At 38.7% G+C, this 14,851-nt stretch overlaps 1 protein-coding gene across 1 annotated transcript in view; it reads right to left on the reverse strand.

Moving 5' to 3' along the window:
- Positions 1-14,851, reverse strand: part of plpp4 (phospholipid phosphatase 4) — a 165,495-nt gene that overhangs the window by 45,803 nt on the left and 104,841 nt on the right. The window contains exons 5-6 of the mRNA XM_066678726.1: positions 10,797-10,860; positions 6,502-6,626 (exon numbers count right to left, since the gene is read on the reverse strand). Of these exons, the coding sequence (XP_066534823.1) occupies positions 6,502-6,626; positions 10,797-10,860 (189 nt within the window). The remainder of the gene's footprint in view (positions 1-6,501; positions 6,627-10,796; positions 10,861-14,851) is intronic.

The following is a 14,851-nucleotide window of genomic DNA, read 5'->3' on the forward strand; positions in this document are numbered from 1 at the left end:
TGTTTATGTTTGTGATGCTATATTTTGTTTGTGAAGTAACTTTGTTTTGTGAAGTAAGTTTGGAATATAGTTTTACAGCCGCTGTTACATTTTCAAGTAATAATACATGGCATAATGGTTAGAAAAGGTGTGTTTGTACCAGAAGGTCACTGGTTCAATTTCCATGACAGTTAAAAACGACCATGGCTGAATTGCCCTTCAGCAAAGCACCTAACCCCCAAACTTTTTCCCAGGCGTTGAGAATGGCTGCCTGCTGCCGAGGGTTTTGTGTGGTCACTGCCCCTAATCACTGTTGTGAGTGTGTTCACTGCCTTGGAGGGGTTAAATGCAGAGGTCTTTTCATTGTACAGCTGTACAATGATCATAAAGCATTTCACTTTCAATTTAAAGTGACATCAGTCTGGTGTGTCAGTAGAGAGCAGAGTTCTAGCTGTGTGAGTGTAAACAGGAACAAATCTTCTGTAAGTCGACCTCAGAGCAATAGACACATCCATTAACTTTTAATATGTATCATTAAAAGCACTGCCCTCCTCCCTCAATCAACAGCTGAGGTGCCTTTGAGCAAGGACCTAGTGCACTAGTGTATGTGTGTTCACTGCAACAGATGGGTTAAATGTGAAAGTTGAGGAAGGTCTAGCAGAAATAGAGCAGAACTTTCTCAAACACACATGCAGCAAAGGCTCAATCATATGCCAGAGCCATTACTGAGCTCTATAGTACAACCATTTCTATTACCAATGTTTATATAGCTTTTAGCCTAATTTTATACAATAGCTCTGTCTGAATCTCCTGAGCTCACTAACTGAGAGTCCAAATACTTTTGCTCATATCATGTGGCTTATTCTTTGTTTCTGCATCTTCCAACATCATTTATTTATTAATTCCCTCTGTCATTTAGAGAAAACATATTTATGTTGGAATTGTTGTACTCTAATTCCTCACATTTTTTTTTCAATGAATGCTTCTGGCAAGCTCTGTTACACACACACACACACACACACACACACACACACAAGCAATTCTGGACTGAGATAAAAGCTGACATACAGTAAATGTCACTCCTATTACGTTAGTCTTATCACAGTGGTTTGAATGGGGTTTACACTATTGATATGATCTGACTAACAGCATATGTGATAATTATAAGGCTTTTATAGAGTAATGTAACAGGAATAGTCATTTATAGTAAACAGGGTATTCATAGACTGTTATCTCTTAGTTATCATCTCATACAATGCAGAAAGGAGCCATCTTTTTGACCACTTTTAACTCACTTTTGTCTCCTCCTTTACACTGCCTTAGCCCCACCTTAGCCCTGCCTTGTCATTAGTCTTCCACCCGGGCCTCCCTTGTAGTCCTGCCCTCTCAATATGTTCCCAGGTGTTCCTTGTCTGTGCATCTGTTCATATAGACCCCCTTGGGTTGAGTGTTTTCTGACTGTCTGGTCTTGTTTGTGTGTGTGAGTTTTTGCTTATCCCCACATCATGGTAATTTTCAGTTTGTTTCTGTCTGGTTTTTCTAAGGTTTGTTTTAGTTCATGTATTTCTGTGACCTGCTCATGTTTATTTTTCAGATTATACCTTGTTTTTTTTGGTTTTGTCCATTGTCTTAATAAAATGACACCTACGTCCTCCTTCTCCTCCCTTGTCCAATCCTGACACTCATAGGCAGTTTTGCAAGATGGGGTTCGAACACAAAACACCAGGAACCTGGAGCTCTGTGACAGTGACACTAGTGGTCAGAAAAAAACAAATGCACTTCTTACCCACATTTGCATAATGTCAAGGCCAAGCCATTAAAAAATAAGATTTATTATTGCCGTAATTATTAAATTATTATTATTATGATCTCATAAATGTGTTTTCTATTGGTGTCTGCATGCTCTGCCATGACATAATGGAAAGAGATTAATTAACCTGACTGGATATTTCCTAAGCGTGCCTGTTGATCAATTATTCACCATTAGCCAATTGTGCCACTCTGCACCCGATTATTGCACCGCCGCCAGTCATGAAAATATCAAACAATATCCCTGCTATGCTGACACATACCTGCACCATGGTTTCATGTCTTATTGCTGCACTTGTGCTGTCTCCACAATAATTGAGTCCTTTGTCTCTTGTCTGAGACACATGAGCGATTTCAAAAATGTATGAATGCACACCAGAATAGTCTGAGAAATTCATTACACTCCAGGCTATATGTAAAAATGCAAGTCTTACATCATAACAACACACAAACTCCTCAGGGTTTCAGTGGCCAAAATCACATGCATTTGTATTCATCTCAGTTCATCTTGCTAGTATGCAAAATCATACTGGTGCAGCCTGTCACCTCGCTACAATTCAAAGTCCTGAATGCAGGCCCAGTCTGATAATAGTTCTCTAACCACCAGATACATTTACAGAGAGAAACCTTGAAAATGACTGGACACATTCTGCAAACATTTAGCAATTTCTTTTCAAATCTAATGCTCTTGCTTTGAAACAACACCCTCACTACTGTAAAACGAATAGTAGCTCTAAATTAACAGCAATTGTTTTACCACAATTATTACTTTATTCCGAAAACCAGTTTTTCAGAATGTGTAAACACATTAAATGTCATTAATAATCATTTGTAACACAAAGATAGAAAGGAAATTTTGACCTCTTTTTTGTTTAAAGGGGACATATTATACCTCTTTTTAAACAAGTTAGAATATGTCAAAGAGCTATACAAAACATGTTCATGAAATCACTCTCACATCCAGCTCTGTTCTTTGGCAGTTTCAGTCACTTTCAGAATGAGCCGTTAAAGGGCTCTGTCACTTTTATGCAAATATGATGTTTTTTGTCACGCCCACCCAGCCCATGTTTAAGCTGAGCGTTTACAACACATGACAATGACAGAAAACAGAGGCACTATCCAACCATATATGTTCGAAAAATTAGTCGGTCCCAGAGCAAGGAGGAGAGGAGTCACCTGCACACAGAGACAGTCCAGAATTTCCTGGGGCCCTAAGCAAAATTTTGAACTCAGTTGCACCTGATTCTCCACTAGTACTCTCCCTCATTTTTTGGCTTAAGAATAAACAATCAGCCATATACAGAACAAAATGAAAAATAAAAAATAATATATATATATATATATATATATATATATATATATATATATATATATATATAAACAGTTTTAACATAATTATCTTTGTGGTCAGCCCTCCAGCATCCAAGTCAGCATTTGTCTGATTCTGTAACAGCTGCAGTCCTTAAGGTGGAATAAATGAAAAAGAAGCAAACAGCTGTTTATTCTCCAGCTTGCAGCTTTTGTCACCTTAAATGATGCAGTAGTTCTGTCCAGGCGCCAGGAACTGCTTCACTGTTTAAGGTGTTTACAAAAAACTTTAAATATGCCAGTGTTAGTGTGATTGTGTGAATATCCCAGCAGCATTTAAGGTGGAACTGAAATTTTGTAGAACTCAACATAGCATTTGGAAATAACTATGTCAGTTTTTTAAGGTTGTATGATTTAGTAAGCAACTTTTAGACTGTACTGGTTTGTTTGGAGAAGTTTAAATGAGTACTAAACAGTATAAAACATCAGTATGTGTTCATTTTTCAGGTTTGGTTCTTTTAAGCTTTTTAAGGCTTTTAAGGTCATGGAGAGCAGCTGCGCAGTGTATGCCACCTCTAAATATGTTCCTGCAGCTATGTACGTAGACTATTAACAATTCAACCTCGAGAAGAACAGTCACAGGTTTACCTCACTGCTGTTCCCACAGCTCAGCCTCATTGAGTGTTTTTTTTCCTCTTTTCATTTCCTGAAGGATAGATTCTCTTCATTATACACAAACTCTCCCTAAACTGAGATGAGGGGGCCTTTGTTAATTTGCAGGGGCCGCACGCAATGTGCATACTGACCATATAGGGCGGTCTGGCTCAGCCTGCACAAACACCTTCACAATGCCAGGGTGGATCTATGCAAATTTCCCCAGTGTGACATTACAATAAGATACCCATCCAAACGGCTCGTAAAAGCATATGATTCCTGACACCAAACTCTTTAAACTGACTCACAGAATTTATTTATTTTTTGACCTTGGGAGTGTTTATAGGAGCAGTAGGGACCCAAGTGGAAATACAAAAACACTCAAAAAGCGAGTTTTGCATAATATGTGCCCTTTAATATTTAAAGTGTCAGATAAATTACTGAAAATGTAAATATAAAGAATAAGCTAAGACTTGAGAATTAGAATTTAGTCCAACCGATGGCGAGGGCGAAGTAAGGTAAGTATCTGGCAAGATCTGAGGTTTAACAGTGTAGATTAATGTGGTTTCACTAATTGGCAAACAGGTCACTGTTGCCTTATCTATGTGTTATCTATGTGTTATAACTGATTACTAATGACGATTAATAACAACAAAATTAATAACCATTACTAAAGATATTATTATTAGTAGTAGTAGTAGTATTAGTATTATTATAAGTGTACTCTTTTTCTAAAGTGGTACCAGTTAGCTTATATAAAATCAATTGTTAGAGAAAAGGCATTAGCTCTTCAAGAACAAACAAGAGCAAAGGCTTGCTTCAAACATTTGGTCCCTAAATTCAATCTGACGCTATACTCTGTCAACTGTTTTTACCACCATCTGCCCAATTGGATTAAAACAGCAGATTTGGTACTGTTCAATTACATTGAGAATGAGCAAGGCTTGTTTATTTGGAAAATGTTTTACTTTTTTCTAGACATGTGTTAATTCTTTTAAATATTGGCAGCAAATCGAATTGTTTTCAGTCATTATAATTTGCCTGAGCAGTTTCTTTTTAATTGCCATATTCAGTTAAATTGTTGTAAAAACATTTGCCATATTTGGCATGCAACCTTTTTAGAGGGAATTAAAAGAAAAATATAGGTGTCTAAATATATTAAATGAATTTGTTAGGGTGCCATTCATAAGTACAAAATTAAAACATTGATTCTATACGTCTACTGTCTTTCTGTAGAGAATGGGTCAGATATACTCAAACACACAGATGCTGTGCAAAATGTCCATTGAGTTAACCACAAAATGCATTCAAAAGGAACATAAATGTATTGTTTGATCTACTTAGATTGAGCAGACGTGATTGTGATCCTGAGAATTTGGCTTTTGGGCATCACAGTCGTACAGTCACAGTCACAGCTGCAGGGACCTGGAGGTTGTGGGTTCAAGTCCCGCTCCGGGTGACTGTCTGTGAGGAGTTTGGTCTGTTCTCCCTTTGTCCGCGTGGGTTTCCTCCGGGTGCTCCAGCTTCCTCCCACGGTCCAAAAACACACAATGGTAGGTGGATTGGTGACTCAAAAGTGTCCGTAGGTGTGAGTGAACGTGTGTGTGTGTGGCCCACTCATTCCGGGTAGGCTCCGGACCCACCGTGACCCTGTACTGGATAAGCGGTTACAGATAATGGATGAATGTTTGCTTTTGCCTTGGTCTAACACCTTTATCTGCTTTTGCTGCTAAAGGATGGCCCACAGAAATATGTTTTAAACATTTTCAAGACTTTTATATAAATGTAAACCCTGTAGTTGTTTGTTATATTGGTCTCCACAAGGCCACTGTAAATTGCGCAATATGTAATCAGCTGCATGTGTTATGTCAGTGCTCATTTCATGTGATCCTCCCTAACATTCATATATTTGTTGCCACCCTTTTGTTAGTTTGGGGTTGTTTTGGGGGTAATATAAAGGGTTTTATGTTGTGGGTGGAGGGTTTTTGTGTTTGTATGTTTGTTAGACTTTGGACATCAACTGACAAGAGCTGAGCATTATCCACCCTCTGGAATTTTGGGGGATGGTGGAAAAGTACTCTGCCCATTCTTAAGTAAATTTGGCCAGTCAAATATTATTGCCTGTTCACTTGCTCCTTTCTGCCTAGTGCCCTTGTTAGGGTGCATCATTGAAGGTTGCTTGTTGCATTAAAGGCTGTGCCTTATTTACCCACCTTCATTGACACTACAATATTTAAGAGATGCCTACTCCGCTTATTTTTAAAATGTAGATTTAAAATCCACACCCTCAGTTTAAAAATAAATTAATTAATAAATAATTGACATGTATACCATTTCCACCCCAACTGGAATGATTAGAGGTTAAAGAATAAATATATTTATTACAACTATTGCTGTTGCATGTGAACCTTCAGAACAGAGGTGAATTTCCATTAATTTTGTCACTACAGAATGATGCACAGCTGAGAGTTTAAGATGTAGATATTGAATCTGTGACCAGTCTGTGACCTGAAGAAAACTCTTGAAGCTCAGACTGTTTTGCCATCTCAGTAATAGTCTGTAAACAATGAAATCCAAAGCTGTGAAATATTGACTGGTGACAGGGAGAGAAAGATTTCAAGACTTCCATCTATTTCCTCCAGGAATAAAATCATGTATGTGGGTGTGTGTCAGTGGAGCAATCCAGTCTCCTTATTCTACAAAAGTAGCTGTTCTGTTTGGTGCTTCACTTGTTAGTGAGTGGGCACTTACAGGAAGAGTGGCTGCTGGGAAAGCTCTTTCGACCCTCGGACACCATATCCGGCTCCCCTGTGCACAGCATTTTGGCATTCATCTGACCATCAGGGAAGCAGCGATGGAAGTAGTCTGGTCTTGGCCTGGAAACAACAAGGTTTGAGTTCACTGAATTTAAAAACTGCACATAGTTATGTTGAATATTTATGAAGCATTTAAAGGAAACTTCCAGTGTTATTCAGCCTCATGTCTGCAGGGAAACAGGGGCATTACAGGGGAATTTGTCAAAAAAATGGCCTGTTTCATGGTACAATGCAGACTCACAACAGACAGATTAAGCTAAGAATCATGGGGTATTCTTTAAAGTTCATACTTAGTACTGTGAAAAAGGCCTTTACAGACTACTCCAACTGAGTGGCTGAGAATTTCAGCTTTGGAATGGCAGTGTTCTTTCTTACATCATAAACCTAAGGAACCAATCCCATCAACTTGTGGGGTGGGGCCTTTGATAGACCCTGGAAATCATTGCAGATTCCCAGATCGGATCACACTGAGTTTAAGCATTCGGCAAATTTCTAAGAAAAGAATTTCTAAATATCGTCCCTATGAATTACATAGTTCTATCTGAAATTTTTACCGAAATTGATTTATTCACAAATTCTTATTCTGTGACAACTCCTTTATATTATCTGATGTGTGTTTCGTTTTCTATGTTCTATGTTCTATGTTCTATGCATTTATGTACTCATTCTCTAAAAAAAATAAATTCTACCTGCAAAGCCAAACTCCAACTTAGTCCTATAAGCTTCTGTCTGTGAGCAAATCAGCACTTCGAATACACATAAGAGGACAAATCAGGTTCTGATTTTTTGTCATGTGACCACATGGCTCACCAACTACTGCAAATGGAGCTCTGTGAAGTTGTAAATATACATTGTCAAGGAAAAATTTTGCAACAGCTTGTAACAATTGTTAAATTAAGAATTAATTCATTTCAATTTGTATTTTTTTCCTAAGTTTGTATAATCATATGTAAGTTTATAAAACTAAAGTATAATATATATATGAATTGCTTGGCTATGAATTACAATCCATCCATCTTTTTTCATAATTTTTCCATCATTTTACCTTTTTCTCCCAAAAGACAAAAGACATTTTGGTGGCATCAGTTTGAGCAAAGAAGCCGAGACCTTCCTTTGCCCCCTTCCTCTAGCTCCTTCTCATTTCCAGGTACTCCCAGGCAATCCAGGAGATATAATCCCTCCAGCAGGCCCTGGGTCCACCCTGGGGCTTCCTCCCAGTTGGCTGTATATCTATACCACCAAAGGGAGTCATAAAGGGGGCATCCTTATCAGATGCCCAAACCAAGTTAACTGGCTTCTCTCAATGCGAAGGAGTAGTGGCTCCATTCCAAGAACTGCATGCACTGCAGCGGTCCTCACTCAATCACAGCAATTATTTCCAGCAACCTGCCAGAGAAATCTCATTTTTGGTCATTACCCAAGGCTCCTGACCATAGTTGAGGACAGGGACCTTTATTGACCGGTAAACTGAGAGCTCTGTCTGAACTTTGGCCAGTCTTAGTATCCTTCTACCCATCACTCATGAACAAGACCCCAAGATACTTAAATTCCACTACTTGAAGTAAGTCCTTACTCCCCTACCAGGAGAAATAATACCATCTTTTCCTGAGAGCCAACCACGGCCTTAGACTTAGAGCTGCTGATCCACAAACCGACTGCAAACCATTAAATTCCACACTGCATGTAGAAGACATTAAAATAACAGAAATGACACCTCCCAATCCCCAGTCTTCAACTATTTCAGTGATCTCTGCTGAATATATGGAGTCTGACACTCTCGTAGCCTCTGACCCTACCTCCTGCACTGAAGGCATGTCCCTTGGGTTCAGGATTACTTCAGAAATTTCCTTCCAACACTCATCATTATCCTCAGTTGAATTCAATGTTTCACAATCATGGCTGAGCACAGCTTGGTCACTGTTCCTCCTTCTCTTCGTGAGCTGTTGAAATGGAAGTCATTCTCCATGACCTATTCAAACTCTTCCGTTACTCTATATTTTGCTTCTGCCATTGTCATAGAGGCATACTTTTTTGCCTGCCAGTAGTAGTTTACTGAATTCTGAGTTCCGTGAGCAAGCCAAGCTTGAAAAGTTCTCCTTCTTCTGCAATATGACTTTCCTAACTTCTGTTGTCTACCAACAGGTTCTTGGGCTGGCACCATAAGAGTCCTCAACAAAATATTAGCCCGGACAAACACCAACAGTATGGCGACCAGCTGGGGACTTTGAGAATTCCCACATCTGCATCATACCTCACAACCCCTATACCCCTATGGAGAAATTTGGCTCTAGAGCCCACACCATGATTAAGAGATAAGCCCAACTATATCTAGCTGGTAATTCTCAAACTCTGTATCAGTTCCAGCTCCTGACTGGTGAGGTTACATTCCATGTGCCATGAGCTTATTTCCGCTGCCATAGTCCATGCTGCAAGGGACACCTTTGCCCCTACTCTGTGCCCCATCTGCATTGCATTGCACCAGTACTCTTCTTGCAGGGTTCTTGTGGGTGGTGGGACCATTAAAAAGGGTTTTAATCAATTACCTTAAATTAGTGACTTAAATAAAATCAATTTATGTTTAACTTTCAGAAGGAATGAACTTAGAACTACAGAGTGAACTACAGAGAATCACACAGAAGTTTCAAGAAGTAAATGAATTATCATTAAATGCCTTAATTGAATCTTTTCAGGGAGAAACAGCAGCACATTAAGTGATGTTGAAGTCTGGAATCTATGGCCAGTTAATCATCTGTCCTCATCTTGTCCTCACAGTGGAAGTTGGGAAACAACCTGTGGATTCTTTCAGATTTAAAGCAAAAATGGAGCTAGATTCTTAGCTGTAAGGTGTCCCTGACAATTATCCTCAGAAACATCTTCTGAAAAGAAATAACTTAACAGCTGTTTTGACAAGAAATAAATAAATGGTGATTAAAGGCTGAGAGTGAATCACATTATTATGAAGCTTCTTTAGCACTTCCTCACTTTGTATTGTTTACACTGTACTGACCAACATCAGATCCAGCTGTGCTATATCACCCCACCCCACCGATCATTTATCCTCTGACTGGGACAGACACAAATGCTCACTGTTTTTATTGTAGGGACTCTTCTCTTGGTTTGTGGTTTTGTTTTCAGATTATGGATTTGTCTGTGCTTATATTATATACACTAATAAAGATTTTTGGATTTTCCCATTTAATATCTATCTTATTCTCACAGTAGTAAAACATTACTTATATCTGGCATTTTTAATGTACAATGCCTAACAGTGTCAAGAGATTTGATGTTTATTTTTGTAAATGTGATTTATATACACAGCAAAGTCACCAGTGTTAAATCAAAACTGAGTGTAATAATTTAACACTCTCAGTGTTAACACTATTAGTGTTGATTTAACACTGCAGAAATATATATATATATATATATATATATATATATATATATATATATATATATATATATATATCACTTTTCCCTTTTCCCTTTATCGGTCAGCTTACTAATCACTTCAGGATCAGTTTTAAGTGTTGTTGTTTTTTTTTCCCATGCTCTTATAGAAGTCTTTAAATTGCACAAGTGTACACGATCTTAACTGTCAAATTTTGCCCTTAGTTGACATACCCTGCCTCTTGACCATTATGTATAAACATAAATTATATGCTAATATTATTTGGTGGCATCAAATCCCTGCAACGAGTTCATTGCATGTCATATGGTGGATTATTTATTGGTGCAACCCTTTGAAAAAATTAGCTACTAGCATAGTCAAACTGCTACTATTTACAATGACAGTCAATCTTGGGACCCATGTAAACCCAGTGGCTCTGTGCTGCTCAGTAGACTTATGTACTTTCATTTTATTTTATTATGTTGTTTTGTACTCTTTGTATTGTTATGTCCTTTGATTGTTTTGTTCTTTGTACTGTGTATTATAATTGAAAGTATTTTGAGTCCTTGTTTCAAATCACTATGTATATTAAATGCATTATTATTATTATTATTATTATTATTTAAAATGTTGCCTTCATTGTATTCAGAATGAATTTTTTCAGAATGAGATCTTTTGTTGAAGTACAGGTAAATGTGGATTGTTTTATTTTAACTTTGCATTTCACAGTCTCTCATCATAGCATTTTTAGAACAGAGTTTGTAGAGTTTGTTATGTTATGCACACATTTTACATATTTACAAATACAGATGCAAACAGAAAGGCATAGAAAAGTGTCTTACCTGCCAACTATCAACTTGATGGTGTTTGTGAATACACCATTCAGTGCCAGTGCCAGAGACACAGCTGTGGGACAGAAAACAGAAAAAAAAACACATTTCTCATTAACAGTCTCAGGATTCACCATAAACATACACTGATTCCAACAGGCTACTGAAATTCAGGGTGTTAACAGGGCGTTTGCCTCCCTTTACTGCAGTAACAGCTTCTACATTTCTTGGACAGCCATGTAAAATTAATAAGGTCAGGTACTGTTGGTGGTGATTATACAAGCATACACTGATGAACTTCAGTTTCTATAAAGGGTGCATCTTATAGTGAGCTGAACATAGGAATTGCAAGGCATGGTTACAAATGTTTGAAGTCACATATCTGAGATCACAAGTCAAAAGCATGTCTGTGTTACAATGTCTATTTTTGTTTATATGTTGCATGTCTAGTATTTCTATAAAAGTCCTTTACAAGCTTTATTATTCATACATTTGTTTATTTTTCTGTAACCACTCAGTCCTGCTCAGGATCACAGTAGTTGCAGAGCTGACCAAGGATCATTGGGTGAAGTAACATATCCTAAACAGGGCACCATTTCATTGCAGGGCATCACACTCATCCAGTCACTCAAATCATTCACCCCTACAGAAAATACACAAAGCCAGTCCAACTACCAACATGTGTTTTTGAACTGTTGGAGGAAACCCAAGCACACAGGCCCCAGTGTCTGTAAAAGGGGGGAAAAACTGTGTTATGCTAGGCTTTCTATCTCTCTCTCTCTCTCTCTCTCTCTCTCTCTCTCTCTCTCTCTCTCTCTTCTCTCTTTCTCTCTCTCTCCCTCCCTCTCTCTGCTCACAGTTTTTAAGACAGAGAACCAAACTTCCTCCAAACTTGTAAAGCATGAACCAAGATGAGAATATTCATATTCATATAATTATAATTAATGTTCGTTTCAAACTAGTTAAGGGGAAAACGTCTCCAAGTTCTGCAGTAAATAAAAACTTACATACAAGTAAATCTTCAGCTACGTACATCCATCCATCCATTACCTGTAACCACTTATCCAATTTAGGGTCGCGGGGGGTCAAGAGCCTACCTGGAGTCATCGGGCACAAGGCAGGAATACACCCTGGAGGGGACGCCAGTCCTTCACAGGGCAACACAGACACACACACACAATTTCAAGTTGCCAATCCACCTGCAACGTGTGTTTTTGGACTGTGGGAGGAAACCGGAGCACCCGGAGGAAACCCACGCGGACAACACACCAACTCCTCACAGACAGTCACCCGGAGCGGGAATCGAACCCACAACCTCCAGGTTCCTGGAGCTGTGTGACTGCGACACTACCTGCTGCGCCACCGTGCCACCCCAGCTATGTACAAACAATGTTCATTTTATTACCTCAAACATACCATTCCACCTTAAAAGATAAGGCGCTTCTTCTACATACACAAACCAGAGAGAACAGTGTTTCCCTACAATCACAGACGTCTATTTAATAGTACACCCAGAGCTTGTTATTATTATCTGACTGGGGGTGTATTAGCAAATGCATGGAATTGGCAATGGCTAAAATTTGAAAAAATGTGATAGTGACACAGATAGAACTTTGCCAAAATCGGACATACATGCATAAGAACACTTAAAGAATAAGGAGAGTGCTCTTCTACCCATTAGCCACAGTCTTTTATAGATTAACATCACCATAATCCATCATCACTTTAGTAATCCCTTGGGAAGAGAGACATTTGATGGCTGATGAGTATGCTCATGAATGAGATTTATGTCAGTGAAAATGGACAGTAGGCTAATGATATTTTAGCACTAATCATATACTGCGTAGCTCCTGCTAAGGGACAGCTGTTTCCCTTCTCTGCCATTAGGTGTAATGGTGATTGCTTATTAAACATATTACTTCAGTCCTGATGCCCACAGAGAGCAATAGACACACACTAACAGACACATACAACCACACATGCACATACACACACACACACACACACACACACACACACACATACAGAGTGCATACAGAGCATTCCAATTTTCCAAAAGCCCCAGAGTTATCTTAAATGTTCCTGACAATAAAATAGTCATCTATATACCAAACCGCCATTGATAACTGTGTTAAAGGGGACACAATATACCTCTTTTTAACACAGTCCTCTGGGGTGTTAATGAAATGTCTGTGACAAGCTTTGGCCAAAATAACACAAGGGTCAAACATTAAAGCACAGTTCTCTCCCCTGTCTGAACAGCCCTGATCAGAATCACCATGTTTGGCTCATGTTTCCTGCTTTTTTTCCATTTTCCCCCTACACAGACAGACAAAAACTACACAGACCCTTTTGCTCCTCCATCCTTGTTTTCTGGAGAAAGCTTTTTTGCAGAAGGCACTCAGTCACAAAACCAAGAGATATTAGGACAGTAGATATTCGACAAATATTTAACAAGCTCCTTTGATTGGTTAATAGCGTGTACACATGATCTAGGAAGTGTGCCCAGCCCTGGTTCTACAGGTGCACAAATCAGGTTTTCCCCAAAATGACTGGGATATTTTTTGCCAACATGAGAGCCTGCAGAATATGTTGTGTGTAAGCAAAAAATTTTTAAAAAAATTAAAAGAAAAGAAAAATGCAATACACAATTAATGATACAATGGCCTACACGTGTGTAACTCATTTATGCATTCATTCATTATCTGTAACTGCTTATCCAGTTCAGTCAGAGTCGCGGTGGGTCCAGAGCCTACCTGGAATCATTGAACGCAAGGCAGGAATAAACCTTGGAGGGGGCGCCAGTCCTTCCGTGTGTAACTCTCATTGCATTTTTGCAAATAATTCTACAGAAATAGAATTAGGTACTCAGTTGTTTAGCTTTAAAAATACCTTTGTAATGAGCCACAGCTCAGTTCAACACAAGAGTCTAGGAGTAAGTAGCAAAGACCCAAAACTCAAGATTTTAGCAATTTTTGCTTGATTCTCTTTCCTCTTCATTCCATTCTTGTTTTCACCATATAAATTAGTACACTTACTTCTCTGCTCTCTTTGGCTTTGTTTTGCTCTGTTTAATCTTGTCATTGTGCTCACACATAAACACAGTTCTAGTGCTGTGATTGGAGAGACTAGGGGGCAGGACAGTTCTAATGTGAGCATATTCTATGTTGGATGGAACATAAAATCAGAACTTCATAATTTCAAACTTTGTGGGCATAATCAGTATAACAATAGACATCTCCCAGTAAGCACTGTAGGATCAAATGTGAGGAAACAGAAGCTACATCATACTACTCAGGCACTGTCTAGATCAAGACATCCTTCAAAATCCAGCATCAAAATAAAATAGACTTGTGAGGGAAGCCAGCAGTCAACTTTGAAGGAGCTACAGAGTGTAGTCAATTATAGCAAGAGCTCTGCATACACTGGTAAGCCACAAGATGAAAACTTGTGACAAGCGAAGTGTATAACATTGATTATCTTGTTACAATGGCAAAAGGATGGGATATATCATGCAGCAAGTGTTGATGTGTTGGTAGTAGGAAAAAAACTGCAGGCATCTGCACAGATCTGAGTGACTTTGACAATGGCCAAAATGCGATGTTCAGCATGTTTCAATTAAATGATCTCTAAAACAGCATATATTGTGGGGTTTTTCCAGTCTGCAGTGTTTAGAACCTACTAATCGTTGTCCAAGAATGCAGAATCGGTGAACCAGCGATAGAGACATGGGCACCCAAGGCTAACTGAGCAGCGATGGCTTGTACATCTGGTCCAATTCCACAGAAGAGCTACCGCAGCACAAATTACTGAAAAAGTTATTGCTGACTATAATAGAAAGTTCTCAGAACACAGCGAATTGGAGCCTGCTGCATATGGGTCTGCACATCCAGTCTGACACTTTCACGTCATTGAGCAATCCCTGACTAATCTTAAATAAATAAATAAATAAGTGGCATGTTTTATGATTACTGTACAATGAAATTTCACCTCTTCCACCCCCAGCCATCTTCCACCCCCAGGGAACAGTTTGGTCCTTTTAGCCTTGCTAAAGAGCACTTCAGTGT

This window comes from Hoplias malabaricus, chromosome 8 (assembly GCF_029633855.1).
Source record: "Hoplias malabaricus isolate fHopMal1 chromosome 8, fHopMal1.hap1, whole genome shotgun sequence".
NCBI lineage: Eukaryota > Metazoa > Chordata > Actinopteri > Characiformes > Erythrinidae > Hoplias > Hoplias malabaricus.